Below are 18,968 nucleotides of genomic sequence, written 5' to 3' on the forward strand. Positions count from 1 at the left end.
TTGTCTTTGAAAATAAAATTTAATTTTTATGTAATAGCTACTAATATCACTGACCAAAAAGTAATTTTTCTTGCAAAGCCTACATGGGAAAATCAATGACATGATGTGCACTGATGTGACTGTTAGTGATTCTTAAGTATTGTCATGGGCTATGAAATTCCTTTAGTAAGAATGCCCATCAGAAAGAAAAATGGACCTCTTTGGAAAAAACATGCAACTTGACCTTCAGCTTTTCATAGATGCAGGCAACTCAAAATATAAAACCCAGTGTTGGTACAGAGCACGCCACGCTGCCTCGCACCAGCCCAGCATGAGAACTTTAGGAAGACAACTCAACAGAATGAAGCAAGGGAAGTCACCAGCTGGGACAGTTTCTTCTCACCTTCACTAGACTTCTTGGGCACTTGAAACTTGACAAGAAGCTTTTTCAATTGTTCTCTTACAGTCGCAGCTCTGACAAGACCCTTGTAATTCAGGAAATGTTCCTGACACCATTGAGAGTTCTTATTGTGCTACAGAACAACCCAGAGAGAGGGAGTTAGAAAACAGACATGTTCTCGACTAAGGCTATGTTGTAAAGATCATTCTTCTCTCTTCCCCCACGTGCTGTTCAATGGCATAAGATCTAAAGATGGGAACTGGCCCCATCTCTCAAAACAGATGTTAACACCCTTGCACACATCTGATTGCTCTGCAACCTCACTCTTTACACTAAAGGGCAAATGAGAACTTAATGACACGCAGAGACAGTTTCAATCTTAAATACCTTCATGAGATGTGAACTAACAGAAAGAACCACTTCTCCATGTGGTTCTTTGTAAATCAACTTTTCTTCTTTGGCATGCTTGAATGTATCACTTTATTATACTAGAAGCCAACAATATGACACTTGCCAATGTAGAAATAATTTACAAATTACTATTATTTGTCCCCAAAGCATGATTTTTCTATCAATAGTATTTAATTTTTTCTCCATTCATAAGTATGATCATTATGTCTTAAATTATTGCTGTGGAAATGTACCTCTGAAATTATACTGTAAGTTAAAGTGCTTTAAAAAAGAAAATGTAATTAATAGAAGATATTCCAAGAAGGCAACCATAAAATAATACAATGTAGACCTATACCCACTTTCTACCAGTAGAGAAAGCTTCAGACTGCAGATGATACATTGTGCCTGTACAAATGAATTTTAACTGATTTAAGCCATAAGTCTCAAAAACAGGTGAATTTCTTTTTTCTGAAAACTTTTCGCCAACTGAATAATCTTCCTCAAATCACTGGTAAACAAAAATTTAGTATTTCTTCACTTCTAAAAGAGTATTTAAGAAACGAATATTAAAAATCTGAAATATTATACCCTTTCTTTTATGTAAGGTTTTTTTTTTCATCATTTTCATCACCTTTATTAACAATTTTTCATGAGAACTTTAAGCTGTATTATTTGCTTAGTTTTAAAGAATATTAACAATAAAAAATTAACATCACTTATAGCTAAATATGGATGGGATAGGTGAATATGCACAGATCTCAACTAAATGTCTCCTCATGGCAGCTGGGACAGCTTTGAAGATTCAACCCAGGACTACAAGTTGCTCTCAGCCTCATTCACCTGGCAGAAAATGTAACAGAACTTCCTATTCAAATGTTGCCTTTCTGTCTACTACACAGTGGATATGAGATGACGTGAGGCTGGGCCACTGGCCTGCCACTAGTGTACCATATCTCCAAGCAAGGGAAAGCAATGAATGATTCCCGTGTTCTTCTCAGCAATACCTCACCACAAACTCAGGCAGAAAGCCCGACTCACCAGTTAGAAGTACTGGCAATAAATCTAATAGGAAAATCAAGGGCTCTCTTGGCCATTCCCTTACGAACTGAACGTCTGGGATCTGCCCTCCTAGATCACCTCCAAAGGGTGGTGTGTTGAGGCTGCACTTCAAGCAGTAGTTGTGCTTACTTTGATAAATGCTTCATATACGTTGAGCATAGTGAGGTGGTCGCCCTCCTCCACAGCAAATTTACGGTGCACTCGAATCTGGAATAAAGCAACATTCAGAATTTGACTCTTGGCTGGGTGTGGTGGCTCACCCCGGTAATCCCAGCATTTGGGAAGGTTAAAGTGGGAGGATTGCTTGAGCCCAGAAGTTCAAGACCAGCCTCGGCAACATAGGTAAACCCCATGTCTACAAAAACTAAAAAAAAAAAAATCAGCAGGGCATGGTGGTGTGTGCCTCCAAGTCCCAGCTACTAGGCTGAGGTGGGAGGATCGCTTGAGCCCAGGAGCCATGTTTGCACTACTGCACTGCAACCACGGCAACAGGGCGAGACCCTGTCTCAAAAAAAAAAAAAAAAAGAAAAAAGAAAAAAGAAAAAAAAAAGAAAAGAAAAAAGAAAGAAAGAAAGAAATTGACTCCTGTTAGCCTTTTGCACTGGGAAGTAATATTGCATGGTGAATAGCGTGTGGGTTATGGATTCAGAAAGACCTGGTTTGCAGCATTCTAGCTCTGCCATATCTTGAAAGAACTCAGCTTGGTTACTTAACCTCTCTCAGCCTTGATTTCCTTATCTGTAAAATCAGGAAACTAAACCTATCAAGACTGCTGTGGATTAAGATAATTTACTATAAGGTATCTGGCAAAGAAATTCGATAAAATGTTAGTGTTCTTGTCTCTCTCCTCCTCCAGGTTAATTAAAAACAAAACTAAACGAAAACAGATATAAGCATCCGGGCATAGAGGCAGAAAAACTTTGCAATCTATAGTTATACAACTGACAAGAAGGATCCCAACAATCCCTAAGAAAGTCTCTCTCCTCCTCATTACACATACAAATTCAGCCCCTCCATGCATAAGGCTGCTAATTCTCTGACTTTCAAACAGGAACTGACTTTGAACTCATCTCTGACCTACCTCTATCAGCACACCTTACTTCTGAGTATCTATCTCTTCAGTATCAAAACTTTTCCTTCCGTCTTTCCAGTGTTCACTCAATTAGTCATTGCTGATGACTGCACCTTAGGTGGGGACTGGATCTCTCTAGCTTATAATGGCCCACCTGCAACACCACCATGATGCCATGTGGTGCCCAGAATCAGCCTGCTATACCCTGGCACCTGACTTCTTATGTCACTAATGTGCCCACCAAGGTTTCTGGCAGAGCAGTCTGAATGACAATTTCCCTGACAGAAACTAGAAGTTGGTAGTTCAATGGTTAAGGTGTGGGGCTCTGGACTGTGAATCCAGAGCCAACAATTCTGGCTGTGCAACTGTGAATGAGTTATCTAACCTCTCTGTGCCTCCATCTTTAAAACATGATAATAGGCCAGGCACGGTGGCTCACGCTTGTAATACCAGCACTTTGGGAGGTCAAGGTGGGCGGATCACCTGAGGTCAGGAGTTCGAGACCGGCCTGGCCAATATGGTGAAACCCCATCTCTACCAAAAATACAAAAATTAGCCCGGCGTGGTGGAGCACGCCCGTAATCCTAGCTATATGGGAGGCAGGAGAATTGCTTGAACCTGGGAGGCAGAGTGCAGCTGCAGTGAGCTGAGATCACACCACTGCACTCCAAGCTGAGCAACAGAGTGAGACTCCCTCTCAATAAATAAATAAATAAATAATGATAATAATATCTACTTCCCATGCTTATGATGAAGATAAAGTGGAATGATGAATGCAAAACACCTGACACAACATCAAGGACACAATAAACACTCAAAACATGAGCAGATCACATTTGTACAGCTCTGTCTTCAGCAGTTCCTGAGTACAGTTTTGACAAGGAAAGCTCAAAGCAAAAGAGACTGGTACAGACAGCCTGGGGACAGAGCTGACTTACTGCCTGAGACTTCTGGTTTGGGGGGACCACAAAGATATTCTGGATCTGCATCATGGCAGCGATGCTTAGAATTTCCTGAGAACAGCCGAAGTTTCCTGCAAAACAAAAAGCAAGTTTGGTTTCAACCATATAATGTGTCAACAAGAAGTCAAAGACATTTTCTGATACTTTCCTTGCACCACACTGAAGACTAAGATCATATTTTTTCTAGAGCTTAATTTTTAAAGTTTATGGTATATAAGCCTGGGCAACATGGCAAACCCCATCTCTACAAAAAATTAAACAATTAGCCAGGCATGGTGGTATGTGCCTGTGGTCCAGCTACTCAGTAGGATTGCTTAAAGCCAGGAGGTCAAGGCTGCAGTGAGCCAAGTTCACAACACTGCACTCCAGCCAGGGTGGCAGAGCAAGACCCTCTCTCAGAAAAATTAAAAAAAAATAGGGTGGAGCCAAGATGGCCGAATAGGAACAGCTCCGGTCTCCAGCTCCCAGCCCCAGTGACACAGAAGACGGGTGATTTCTGCATTTCTGCTTGAGGTACCGGTTTCATCTCACTAGGGAGTGCCTAACAGTGAGTTCAGGACAGTCGGTGAAGCGCACTGTGCGCGAGCCGAAGCAGGGCGAGGCATTGCCTCACTCGGGAAGCGCAAGGGGTCAGGGAGTTCCCTTTCCTAGTCAAAGAAAGGGGAAACAGACGGCACCTGGAATATCGGGTCAGTCCCGTCCTAATACTGCGCTTTTCCAACGGGCCTGGAAAACGGCTCACTAGGAGATTGTGCCCCGCACCTGGCTCGGAGAGTCCTATGCCCACAGAGTCTTGCTGATTGCTAGCACAGCAGTCTGAAATCAAGCTGCAAGGCGGCAGCGAGGCTGGGGGAGGGGCGCCCGCCATTGCCCAGGCTTGCTTAGGTAAACAAAGCAGCCAGGAAGCTCGAACTGGGTGGAGCTCACCACAGCTCAAGGAGGCCTGCCTGCCTCTGTAGGCTCCACCTCTGGGGGCAGGGCACAGACAACCAAAAACTCAGCCAGAACCTCCACAGCCTTAAATGTCCCTGTCTGACTGACAGCTTTGAAGAGAGTAGTGGTTCTCCCAGCACACAGCTGGAGATCTGAGAACGGACAGACTGCCTCCTAAAGTGGGTCCCTCACCCCTGAGCAGCCTAACTGGGAGGCACCCCCCCAGTAGGGACAGACTGACACCTCATTCAACCGGGTACTCCTCTGAGACAAAACTTTCAGAGGAACTATCAGACAGCTGAATTTGTGGTCTCACGAAAATCCGCTGTTCTGCAGCCACCGGTGCTGACACCCAGCCAAACAGGGTCTGGAGTGGACGTCTAGTAAACTCCAACAGACCTGCAGCTGAGGGTCTTGTCTGGTAGAAGGAAAATTAACAAACAGAAAGGACATCCACACCAAAAACCCATCTGTACATCACCATCATCGAAGACAAAAAGTAGACAAAACCACAAAGATGGGGAAAAAACAGACCAAAAAAACTGGAAACTCTAAAAAACAGAGCACCTCTCCTCCTCCAAAGGAACGCAGTTCCTCACCAGCAACGGAACAAAGCTGGATGGAGGATGACTTTGATGAGTTGAGAGAAGAAGGCTTCAGACGATCAAACTACTCTGAGCTACGAGAGGAAATTCAAAACAATAGCAAAGAAGTTAAAAACTTTGAAAAAAAATTAGAAGAATGGATAACTAGAATAACCAATGGAGAGAAGGGCTTAAAGGAGATGATGGAGCTGAAAGCCAAGTTTCGAGAACTACGCGAAGAATGCAGAAGCCTCAGTAGCAGATGCGATCAACTGGAAGAAAGGGTATCGCTGATAGAAGATGAAATGAATGAAATGAAGAGAGAAGGGAAGTTTAGAGAAAAAAGAATAAAAAGAAATGAACAAAGCCTCCAAGAAATTTGGGACTATGTGAAAAGACCAAACCTACGTCTGATTGGTGTACCTGAAAATGATGGGGAGAATGGAGCCAAGTTGGAAAACACTCTGCAAGATATTATCCAGGAGAACTTCCCCAATCTAGCAAGGCAGGCCAGCATTCAGATTCAGGAAATACAGAGAACGCCACAAAGATACTCCTCGAGAAGGGCAACTCCAAGACACATAATTGTCAGATTCACCAAAGTTGAAATGAAGGAAAAAATGTTAAGGGCAGCCAGAGAGAAAGGTCGGGTTACCCACAAAGGGAAGCCCATCAGACTAACAGCTGATCTCTCAGCAGAAACTCTACAAGCCAGAAGAGAGTGGGGGCCGATATTCAACATTCTTAAAGAAAAGAATTTTCAACCCAGAATTTCCTATCCCGCCAAACTAAGCTTCATAAGTGAAGGAGAAATAAAATACTTTACAGACAAGCAAACGCTGAGTGATTTTGTCACCACCAGGCCTGCCCTAAAAGAGCTCCTGAAGGAAGCACTAAACATGGAAAGGAACAACCGGTACCAGCCCCTGCAAAAACATGCCAAATTGTAAAGACCATCGAGGCTAGGAAGAAACTATAGCAACTAACGAGCAAAATAACCAACTAACATCATAATGACAGGATCAGATTCACACATAACAATATTCACGTTAAATGTAAATGGGCTAAATGCTCCAATCAAAAGACACAGACTGGCAAACTGGATAAGGAGTCAGGACCCATCAGTGTGCTGTATTCAGGAAACCCATCTCACATGCAAAGACACACATAGACTCAAAATAAAGGGATGGAGGAAGATCTATCAAGCAACTGGAAAACAAAAAAAGGCAGGGGTTGCAATCCTAGTCTCTGATAAAATAGACTTTAAACCAACAAAGATCAAAAGAGACAAAGAAGGCCATTACATAATGGTAAAGGGATCAATTCAACAAGAAGAGCTAACTATCCTAAATATATATGCACCCAACACAGGAGCACCCAGATTCATAAAGCAAGTCCTCAGTGACCTACAAAGGGACTTAAACTCCCACACAATAATAATGGGAGATTTTAACACCCCACTGTCAGCATTAGACAGATCAACGAGACAGAAAGTTAACAAGGATATCCAGGAATTGAACTCAGCTCTACATAAAGTGGACCTAATAGACATCTACAGAACTCTCCACCCCAAATCAACAGAATATACATTTTTTTCAGCACCACACCACACCTATTCCAAAATTGACCACATAGTTGGAAGTAAAGCTCTTCTCAGCAAATGTAAAAGAACAGAGATTATAACAAACTGTCTCTCAGACCACAGTGCAATCAAACTAGAACTCAGGATTAAGAAACTCAGTCAAAACCGCTCAACTACATGGAAACTGAACAACCTGCTCCTGAATGACTATTGGGTACATAATGAAATGAAGGCAGAAATAAAGATGTTCTTTGAAACCAACGAGAACAAAGACACAACATACCAGAATCTCTGGGACACGTTCAAAGCAGTGTGTAGAGGGAAATTTATAGCACTAAATGCCCAAAAGAGAAAGCAGGAAAGATCCAAAATTGACACCCTAACATCACAATTAAAAGAACTAGAAAAGCAAGAGCAAACACATTCAAAAGCTAGCAGAAGGCTAGAAATAACTAAAATCAGAGCAGAACTGAAGGAAATAGAGACACAAAAAACCCTTCAAAAAATTAATGAATCCAGGAGCTGGTTTTTTGAAAAGATCAACAAAATTGATGGACCGCTAGCAAGACTAATAAAGAAGAAAAGAGAGAAGAATCAAATAGATGCAATAAAAAACGAAAAAGGGGATATCACCACCGATCCCACAGAAATACAATCTACCATCAGAGAATACTACAAACACCTCTATGCAAATAAACTAGAAAATCTAGAAGAAATGGATAAATTCCTTGACAAATACACCCTCCCAAGACTAAACCAGGAAGAAGTTGAATCTCTGAATAGACCAATAACAGGTTCTGAAATTGTGGCAATAATCAATAGCTTACCAACCAAAAAGAGTCCAGGACCTGATGGATTCACAGCTGAATTCTACCAGAGGTACAAGGAGGAACTGGTACCATTCCTTCTGAAACTATTCCAATCGATAGAAAAAGAGGGAATCCTCCCTAACACATTTTACGAAGCCAGCATCGTCCTGATACCAAAACCTGGCAGAGACATAACCAAAAAAGAGAATTTCAGACCAATATCCTTGATGAACATTGATGCAAAAATCCTCAATAAAATACTGGCAAACCGAATCCAGCAGCACATCAAAAAGCTCATCCACCATGATCAAATGGGCTTCATCCCTGGGATGCAAGGCTGGTTCAACATACGCAAATCAATAAATGTAATCCAGCATATAAACAGAACCAAAGACAAAAACCACATGATTATCTCAATAGATGCAGAAAAGGCCTTTGACAAAATTCAACAACCCTTCATGCTAAAAACTCTCAATAAATTAGGTATTGATGGGACGTATCTCAAAATAATAAGAGCTATCTACAACAAACCCACAGCCAATATCATACTGAATGGGCAAAAACTGGAAGCATTCCCTCTGAAAACTGGCACAAGACAGGGATGCCCTCTCTCACCGCTCCTATTCAACATAGTGCTGGAAGTTCTGGCCAGAGCAATCAGGCAGGAGAAGGAAATAAAGGGTATTCAATTAGGAAAAGAGGAAGTCAAATTGTCCCTGTTTGCAGATGACATGATTGTATATCTAGAAAACCCCATTGTCTCAGCCCAAAATCTCCTTAAGCTGATTAGCAACTTCAGCAAAGTCTCAGGATACAAAATTAATGTACAAAAATCACAAGCATTCTTGTACACCAATCACAGACAAACAGAGAGCCAAATCATGAGTGAACTCCCATTCACAATTGCTTCAAAGAGAATAAAATACCTAGGAATCCAACTTACAAGGGATGTGAAGGACCTCTTCAAGGAGAACTACAAACCACTGCTCAATGAAATAAAAGAGGATACAAACAAATGGAAGAACATTCCATGCTCATAGGTTGGAAGAATCAATATCGTGAAAATGGCCATACTGCCCAAGGTAATTTATAGATTCAATGCCATCCCCATCAAGCTACCAATGACTTTCTTCACAGAATTGGAAAAAACTACTTTAAAGTTCATATGGAACCAAAAAAGAGCCCGCATCGCCAAGTCAATCCTAAGCCAAAAGAACAAAGCTGGAGGCATCACGCTACCTGACTTTAAACTATACTACAAGGCTACAGTAACCAAAACAGCACGGTACTGGTACCACAACAGAGACATAGATCAATGGAACAGAACAGAGCCCTCAGAAATGATGCCGCATAGCTACAACTATCTGATCTTTGACAAACCTGACAAAAACAAGAAATGGGGAAAGGATTCCCTATTTAATAAATGGTGCTGGGAAAACTGGCTAGCCATATGTAGAAAGCTGCAACTGGATCCCTTCCTTACACCTTATACAAAAATTAATTCAAGATGGATTAAAGACTTATATGTTAGACCTAAAACCATTAAAATCCTACAAGAAAACCTAGGCAATACCATTCAGGACATAGGCGTGGGCAAGGACTTCATGTCTAAAACACCAAAAGCAATGGCAACAAAAGCCAAAATCGACAAATGGGATCTCATTAAACTAAAGAGCTTCTGCACAGCAAAAGAAACTATCATCAGAGTGAACAGGCAACCTACACAATGGGAGAAAATTTTTGCAACCTACTCATCTGACAAAGGGCTAATATCCAGAATCTACAATGAACTCAAACAAATTTACAAGAAAAAAACAAACAACCCCATCAAAAAGTGGGCAGAGGACATGAACAGACACTTCTCAAAAGAAGACATTTATGCAGCCAAAAAACACATGAAGAAATGCTCGTCATCACTGGCCATCAGAGAAATGCAAATCAAAACCACAATGAGATACCATCTCACACCAGTTAGAATGGCCATCATTAAAAAATCAGGAAACAACAGGTGCTGGAGAGGATGTGGAGAAATAGGAACACTTTTACACTGTTGGTGGGACTGTAAACTAGTTCAACCATTGTGGAAGTCAGTGTGGCGATTCCTCAGGGATCTAGAACTAGAAATACCATTTGACCCAGCCATCCCATTACTGGGTATATACCCAAAGGACTATAAATCATGCTGCTATAAAGACACATGCACACGTATGTTTATTGCGGCACTATTCACAATAGCAAAGAGTTGGAACCAACCCAAATGTCCAACAACGATAGACTGGATTAAGAAAATGTGGCACATATACACCATGGAATACTATGCAGCCATAAAAAATGATGAGTTCGTGTCTTTTGTAGGGACATGGATGAAACTGGAAAACATCATTCTCAGTAAACTATCGCAAGGACAAAAAACCAAACACCGCATGTTCTCACTCATAGGTGGGAATTGAACAATGAGAACTCATGGACACAGGAAGGGGAACATCACGCTCCGGGGACTGTTGTGGGGTGGGGGGAGGGGGGAGGGACAGCATTAGGAGATACACCTAATGCTAAATGACGAGTTAATGGGTGCAGGAAATCAACATGGCACATGGATACATATGTAACAAACCTGCACATTGTGCACATGTACCCTAAAACCCTAAAGTATAATAAAAGTAGATATACATAATAAAAATAAATAAATAAATAAATAAATAAAGTTTATAATATATAAATATTTCACTCAGCCAAATGTGAAGTCCCATATGTAACCCAGATGAACAGTAGCCTTGAAAGACTCCAAAAAAAGGAGGTGTTACTGCCCTTTGCAGCTGAAATACGAGGGACTCTGACTATCAGCCAAGGTCAAGACTGGCCCCACCACTAAGGGCAGGTCAGCTCCACACCTGCTCCCTACCCTCCTGTGGGAACATCTGGAATCCTGGCAGGAAGTCAGAGAGGGGAAGGGGACAGGGAATGAGCAGCTTGTGCCCCTTCTGCTGTTTCTCTGCTCCTGACCTCTTCTATGAAGTGGCTCCCTTCTCAAAAGGGTTCACCTCAGCTGGGAAGCCCAAGGCACAACTAGAGCAGCAAAGCACGCTGGGGGCTGCTGGGGCACCCAGAAACAGAGTCGCCAGCAATCACCACTCCAGGGCACAAGGCAGAGCACACTGCATTGCTCGTCCCATCTCCCCACCGCCTCCCACCTCATGAATGATGCACTTCCCCAGTTCACACTTAGAATCCTGTTTCTCGGCTGGGTGCGGTAGCTCACACCTGTAATCCCAGCACTTTGGGAGGCCGAGGCGGGCAGATGACCTGAGGTCAGGAGTTCAAAACCAGCCTGGCCAACATGGTGAAACGCCGTCTCTACTAAAAATACAAAATTAGCTGGGCATGGTGGCACATGCTTATAATCCCAGCTACTCAGGAGGCTGAGGCACGAGAATCGCTTGAACTGAACCCAGGAGGCAGAGGTTGTAGTGAGCCGAGATTACGCCACTGCATTCACTCCAGCCTGGGCGAGAGTGAGACACTGTCTCAAAAAAAAAAAAAAGAATCCTGTTTCTAAATGGAAGGCTGAGAACAAGTGGTTGTTTCAAAACATAATTAGTTAGCTTTCCCCATAGTGGGTCTAAAGTACATCTTCATAAATTGCCAGTTGACATAAAAGTTAGACAAAAGCAAGAAAAAATTAAACTATCTTTCCCAGAGGTAAAAAAAAACAAATTATACTTTCTAGTTTGATTTCTAATTATGAGAAGAATTCCAGATCTTTTAACCTAGAACCCATGTCCTCACAAAAATCTGAAGAAGTCAAAGAAATTGGAACCCTTGTGCACTGCTGGCAGAAATGCAAAATGGTACACCCATTAATGGAAAATAGTAGGGCACTACCTCAAAAAAACTAAAAATGGACTTACATGCTCTAACAATCGCACTTCTAGGTATATATCCAAAGGAACTGAAACTGATATTTCAAGGAGATATCTGCATTCCCATATTCATTTCAGCATTATTTACAACAGCCAAAATTTGGAAGCAATCCAAGTGTCCATTCATTGGATGAATGAATAAAGAAAATGTGGTATATATAAATATGTACACACACAATGAAATAACATGCAGCCTTAAAAAAGAAGAGAACACTGTCATTCACGACAGCATAAATGGAACTGGAGGACATTATGCCAAGTGAAATAAGGCAGGCACAGAAAGACAAACACCATATGATCTCACTCATATATGGAATCTAAAGAAGTCAATCTCATAGAAACAGAGAGTAGAAAGGTGGTTACCAGAGGCCGGGAGATGCCCTGGGTCAGTGGGTGAATGGAGAAAGAGGAGGTGTTGATCAAAGGGTACAAAGTTTCAGTTAGACTGGAGGAATAGGTTTTAGTGATCTATTGCACTGCATGGTGACCACACTTAATAATAATGTATTGTATATTTCAAAATTGCTAAAAGAATAGAATTTTAACATTCTTAGCACAAATTCTTAGCACGAAAAAATGATAAGTTGGTGAGTTGGTGAATACGTTAATTTGCTTGACTGAATCTACAATGTGTACATAGATTAAAACATCACACTGTATCTCATAAATATATACAATTATTGTCAATTAAAAATAAATTTTTAAAAATTAAAGAATTATCATGATTTAGTAATTCCACTTCTGGCTATATACCCAAAAAGCGTAAAAGCAGGGACTCAAAATGATATTTGTGTATCCATGTTCATAGCAGCATTATTCACAATAGCCAAAAGTTAGAAGCAACCGAAATGTCAACAGATAAATAAACAAAACATGGTATAGATATACAGTAAAATACTATTCCGCCTTAAAAATGAAGAAAATTTTAACACATACTACAACATGGATGAACCTGGAAGACATTATGCTAACAGAAACAAGAGAGTCACAAAGGACAAATACTGTGTGATTGCACTTCTGAAGGTTCTTAGAGCAGTCAAATTCATAGAGACAGAAAGTAGTGGTGGTTGCCAGGGGCTGGGCAGAGGAGAGAATAGGGAATTTGTGTTTACTAAGTATGGAGTTTCAATGGAAAAGATGGAAAAAGTTCTAGAAATGGATGGTGCTGATGGTTGCACAACAATGTGAACATATTTTGTATCACAGAACTACACACTTAAAATGGTTAAAACAATAAATGTTACGTTACAGATATATATATATGCTTTTTTACCATATTGTAACCTCTTCCCCAGGGTGCTCAGAATTCAGGCAAACAATACCTCTGACAGTCAAAATAAAATCAATTCAAGCTATCAGGCTCTACCCACCTGATTCAAGCAGCATTTTGGCAAACATGGGATTCAAAGGAAACTCTGCAATTCTCATGCCAAGTGGTTCAGTCAGGCGACAGTCTTTGTCCAGACCTGCCGTAAGAACAACAAAAGAAATCAGAAGGCAGGTACCATTGTGTTGGAAGGCATACAGTTGTTGAGAGAATAAAAGAGAATGTATGCTAAAAAGAAGAAAGTACCCAAAAGATGATTCATGCACTACCAAACTCCATTTGACACTAGAGTGCCATTACATTAAAAGAAGAAAAGATCTCCACTGAGCTCTTGAATACCCAATTTTTAAAAGCTGATACTTCTAAAGACTTCTATTCAAGAACTTAATTATAAGGAAATGCCCCTGCAGCCTTCTCCTGCTTGTACCCTCTCCTCAATCCACAACAGCCTCACCTGTTCCCACTACTCCCAAGAGACCACTCTTCCCAAGAACCTAACAACCGGGTAGCACCAAACGCAAGGCATCTTCCTGATGGCCTCAGCAGCACTCGGCTCTGCTGGCTGCTGCTTCTTGGAAATACTCTTCGCCAGCTCCTGGCCCCCCATTCTCCTGGTTCTCTGCCATCTCCCTTGCCCCCTCACTGTCTGGACTTTCTTCCACCTCCAGGACCGGACAGGCCAAAGATGTGCCAACATGGCATCGATGGCATCCCGTGTCCTGTGCCCTTCTCATACTAAATGAGTGATACAGTTTGGCTGTGTCCCCACCCAAATCTCCCCTTGAATTGTAAACATGTCAAGGGTGGGGCCAGGTGGAGATAACTGAATCACAGAGGCAGTCTCCCCCATACTGTTCTCGTGATAATGAATAAGTCTCACAAGATCTGATGGCTTTATAAATGGGAGTTCCCCTGCACAAGTTCTCTTGCCTGCTGCCATGTAAGACATGCCTTTGCTCTTCCATGACTGTGAGGCCTCCCCAGCCATGTGGAACTGTGAGTCCATTAAACCTTTCCTTTATAAATTACCCAGTCTTGAGTATCTCTTTATTAGCAGCAATGAGAACAACGAGGAGCAACTACAAGGCCAGCAACTTGGAATCTAAACACTAACCCAGATCCCTCTGGTGCCAACACCAGCCCTGTTCATGCAACTGCCTCCTGAGCATTTTGCTGAACTGGGCTGACTCTTTCAGCTCCCCAGCTGCCCTTCTTGCCCTCTACCACTTGCCAATATCCAAGTATTGGATTCCCAAGATATAGACTACTGTTTTACTACTTAAATGCTGCAAGATCTCAGAGTAAGGCAGAGCTCAGTAAGACATCTCTTTAAAGGTGGTAATTCAGCTTGAAATCAAATGAAGCTGGCGGGGGGGGGGGTCCCTCTACCTTTTCAAGCTCATTTAGGGTATTGAAGAAGCAGGAAATATTTTAAATTTCATTCTGTTTGACTGGAGAAAAACCAGCCCAAATAAAAACTCCTATGCTGTCAACATTCTCTCATCCTCACTACAGATCAGCCCAGGAAACGTGCTTTCGAGTTCCTATTACATGCTTGAGAAGATGGGGTGGAAACCTTCTCCGACACACATTCACTCCAGGCTGATCTTACACAAATCCAGCTGAAGGTCTTTTAAATCACTGGAGATCTTTTAAATCAGTAACTGGCTATTCACAGAGAAGTAAAATCAACATAATGAATGAAGATGGACCCCTACCTCACTCCACACCAAAAAAGTAACTTAAAATGGATCAGACCTAATGTAAGGGCCAAAACTATAAAACCTAGGAGAATATCTTAATGACTACAGGTTAGGCAAGTTTCTTAGACATGACACCAAGGGCACACGTAATGAAAGAAAAATCAGATAAACGGAACCACACAAAAACTTAAAATTTTTGTACTGCAAACAATACTAATAAGTAAAAAGTAGGTACATGTAAGTAAAAAGCCAAAACATAAAAATGGGAGAAATATTTGCAAACCACATATCTGATAAGAATACGTGCCCAGAATATATAAAGAACTTCAACTCAATTTAAAAAAAAAGACTACAGCACAAATAAAAGTGGGCAAAGGATTTGAACAGACTTTTCTCCAAAGAAGATTTACAAATGGGCAGCAAGCACATGAAAAGGTGCTCAACATCATGACTCATCAGGGAAATGCAAATCAAAACCAAGAGATACCATTTCACACCCACTAGGATGGCTATAACACAAAAGACAGACAATTACAAGCATTGGCAACAATGTGGAAAAACTGGAACTCTGATACATTGCTGGTGGGAATGTCCACCAAAACCATATTTATATGCTAATATTTATAGCAGCATTATTTATATTAGCCAAAAAGTGGAAACAACCCAAATGTCCACCAACTAATGAATGGATAAAAATATGTGGTATATCCATACAACAGAATATTATTCAGTGATAAAAAGGGATAAGGTACGAATATATGCTACATGAAGGAACCTGTGAAACATCATACTAAACGAAAGAGGCTGCTATGGTTTGGATGTAGTTTGTCCCCACCAAATCTCATGTTGCAATTTGATCCCCAATGTGACAGTGTTGGGAGATGGGACCTAGTGTGAGGTGTATGGGTCATGAGAGTGATCCCTCATGAACAGATTAATGCCCTTACCGAGGGTGAGTAATGGATTAGTTCCCATGACAGCAGTTTCTTAAAAGAGCCTGGCTTCCTCTGTTTCTCTTTCTGGCTTCCTCTATTGCCATGTGATCTCTGCACCCGCCCATTCTCCTTTTGCTTCCTGCCTTGAGTGGAAGCAGGCTGAGGCCCTCCTCAAATACAGCTGCCTAATCTTGGAGCTTTCAGACACCTGAATCGTGAGCCAAATAAATGATTTAGAAATTACCCAGCCTCCGGCATTCTGTTATAGCAACAGCAGACAGACTGAGACAGAAGCCAATCACAAAAGACCACATATTATACAATTCCATTTACATGAAATGTCCAGAAAAGGCACACCTATAGAGATAAAAAGTCTCTATAGAGATTGAACCAGAGAGTGGTTGCCTTGGGCTGGGGGACTAGGGGGAAAGAGAATGAGAAGTTCGGCGCTAATGGGTAAAGATTTCTTTTTTGGGTGATGAATATGCTCTACAATTAGACTGTGGTGATGGTTGCACAACCCTGAAAATACGCTAAAAGCCTCTGAATTTGTACACTGTAAATGAGTGAATTGTATAGTACATAAACTATACTTCAATACAGCTATTTAAAAAAAAAGTAACACTCAAATCTCAAAAAGCAAAATCTCCACTAAAACTTAATTCAAAATTGGAAATTATATTCATTTGTGGTACCAGTCACAGAAGAGACAGCAATCCCCGAAGAGGTGAATTCAGACTATGATTTTCTCTGTGTCAAGATAAATGCTATTAAGGTTGGGACAAAAGCAACTGCAGGTTTTGCCATTATTTTCAATGGCAAAAACCACAATTATTTTTGCACCAACCTAATAAATAACATCTTCAATCGACAACTGAATAGAAGTTCCCCCGTAACATGGTGTTAGAAGCTGATAATGTCCCCAATTCTCCACAAGCAACTCCAGGAATGAAATGAAGAGGATTTAGGGAAAGAATACTGAGCCACGATTTTTAAGGATATAGTTGTTGGGTGGAGAAAAAAGGTCTGGGGAGGTAAGATCTGACATCCTGGTAGGGAACTGCTGATCTCTAGACGTCTCTTAGGAGTGTAGCCCTGGTGATTCTTACTAATAGCTTTTGATGAACTGGCATGTTTTATATACTGGCTGTCATAATTAGCTTTCATGTGTCTAATTATGGTCCCAACTTCCTATTTCAATAAAGTATCATTAAGGGGATTATATATATGGGGAGAACCAATCCCATTCCTGAAGATACTAACAGCCCTAAAGTGAATACGACCTCACTAATATCGCAAAAGAGAACACATAATAATAAGAGAGAATGATGAGAGAAACTGGCATACCTCCCAGAGCATACAGTAACTCCAAGGCTTGAACCATCGACTGTGCTGGAGGGGGCTGGAAAAAACATAAAAATCATCCTAAATCAATTTATTTGGGCAACAAACATTAAAATGTGGCTATTTCCTTTTCAAATCCATTTTCCCCTCTAACATGCCCCATTCTTCCCAGCCTCCATGTTTCTGTTCCTGCTGTTGGCACCTCTTGAAATGTCCTTCCCATCCTTCTAAGCACCCTTGTACTGCTTGGCCTTTAAGGCTCAGCGTGATGAAACATTTCCCTTTGAAGCGCTGCCTCATCCTCCCCTCCATCAGATGTGATAGGTCCCTATCTTAAACTACCTCTTCATTTTCCTTAAACCCTCCTGAGACTTTTCTAATTTTTACTTCACAGACTCAACCTTCTACCACACTGGGGCCCCAGGACACTGCAGCACTCAGGGCTCGGGGATGATTTATCTTTGCATCCCCCATAGACCCACTCCAGGCCCCGTGGTGGGTAAATAACATACGCTGAATTTGTCTTTTTAATCCCTGTCTGGAAACTGCAACATATGTTGAATCTGAATTTCAAAAAATAATAGTTCTAGAGAACCTAAAGTTCATAAGCAAAGCTGATGTAGTGAGCCTCAGTCTGATTTTCCAGATCTTTACCTCCTTTCCTTCTACAAATCTTGACTGAGCACCTAAGTGCCAGGCATCATATTTTTTCTCTCTAAATTATGTGGTTTCTAATAACCCAGGTAATAAAAGTATAGTACATTTTTAAACTGCATAGCACGTTTTCTAAATGCATTTTTTCTAAATTCAAATAGTATTTTTTTCTAAATGCATTCACATAACAAATGTATTTTAATCATCACATTGTTTTAGCTCGGTTTTACAGATGAGGAAACTGAACTGCAATAAGGAAAAGACATCTGAACAAGGTCATATAGGCAGTTGGTGGCAAAGCTGAACTCAGGCCTCGTTTTTCCCAGTCTACCTTCCCTACTTTGTTTGCCAAAGACCAAAGTTAAACTTTTTAAACGTTGTAGTGGCTGTACACACAGGTGAACACACTTACGAGGGCAGGAACTAAACCTATTGGATTCACTACACAGAGGGGATTCAACAAATCACCATTGAGCAAATCATGTAAATGATCCACTAACTAGCCCTTCCTTGGTGCTTACAACATCTTTCTCTACAAAGAGGCAAAATGGGCAACACCTAATGAAGGAGCTTAAACCCTCTGGGATCTTTTATACTGAGAGTGGATGAGGTAACAGGAATAGCAATCTCTGAACTAGGCTTTTAACAGTTACAGAAAAAACTAACAAGGTCATCTCTGACTCAATTCCTGGCCCAATTTCCAGTCAATTAACAAAAAAAACTTATCCCCCTCTCCACAAAAATCTTATCCGTATTATTTTCATCTAATCACATTCACTAGTATTTCTCTATGACCTCAACTGATTTGGGATAATACAGAAACACTGTTTTAACATATCTGGAATTACTGTTTATGTATAGTTTTAGTGTGGTCTTCTCACTACATGTTTTTCTGTTTTCATTGTTTCTTGTACCCACACAAACTTCACAGTAACTACTTGGGATGGCTGCATAATACTCTATGACAATCACACTCCATAAAAAAGTCAATTTTCTTATTGCTGGGCAATTAAATTGTTTCCAGTTTTTCATCATTGTAAATAACACTGCTAAATATACAAAATTATATGTACTCTGTAATTTCAATCATAAAAACCACAATTTCAGGGGATAATAACCAGAAGGAAATATGTGAAGATAAATTTGTATTTTTTTTTCATTTTTCAACTGTCCAAAAGTTTTACGATAATTTTCATTATTTATATTTTTCAATGTAATATAAATGCTATAAGCATTATCATATATGTAAGCTTTTTTTCTTCTTCTGACTTATTTTTTCAGCAGAAATTTTTATAAGAAATAGCAGGCATTT

General features: G+C 40.8%; 1 protein-coding gene across 5 annotated transcripts in view; it reads right to left on the bottom strand.

Annotated features, from left to right (window-relative positions):
* DHX35 (DEAH-box helicase 35) overlaps nucleotides 1-18,968 on the bottom strand; it is a 109,788-nt gene that overhangs the window by 38,079 nt on the left and 52,741 nt on the right. For all 5 annotated transcript variants that reach the window (XM_055265503.2, XM_055265499.2, XM_063634184.1 and 2 more), the window contains 5 exons: nucleotides 17,006-17,060; nucleotides 13,064-13,159; nucleotides 3,842-3,936; nucleotides 1,961-2,038; nucleotides 383-512 (listed from right to left, as the gene is read on the bottom strand). In XM_055265503.2, coding sequence (XP_055121478.1) covers nucleotides 383-512; nucleotides 1,961-2,038; nucleotides 3,842-3,936; nucleotides 13,064-13,159; nucleotides 17,006-17,060 — 454 coding nt within the window. The remainder of the gene's footprint in view (nucleotides 1-382; nucleotides 513-1,960; nucleotides 2,039-3,841; nucleotides 3,937-13,063; nucleotides 13,160-17,005; nucleotides 17,061-18,968) is intronic.

The sequence above is a fragment of the Symphalangus syndactylus genome, chromosome 24 (genome assembly GCF_028878055.3).
Source record: "Symphalangus syndactylus isolate Jambi chromosome 24, NHGRI_mSymSyn1-v2.1_pri, whole genome shotgun sequence".
Classification (NCBI taxonomy): domain Eukaryota; kingdom Metazoa; phylum Chordata; class Mammalia; order Primates; family Hylobatidae; genus Symphalangus; species Symphalangus syndactylus.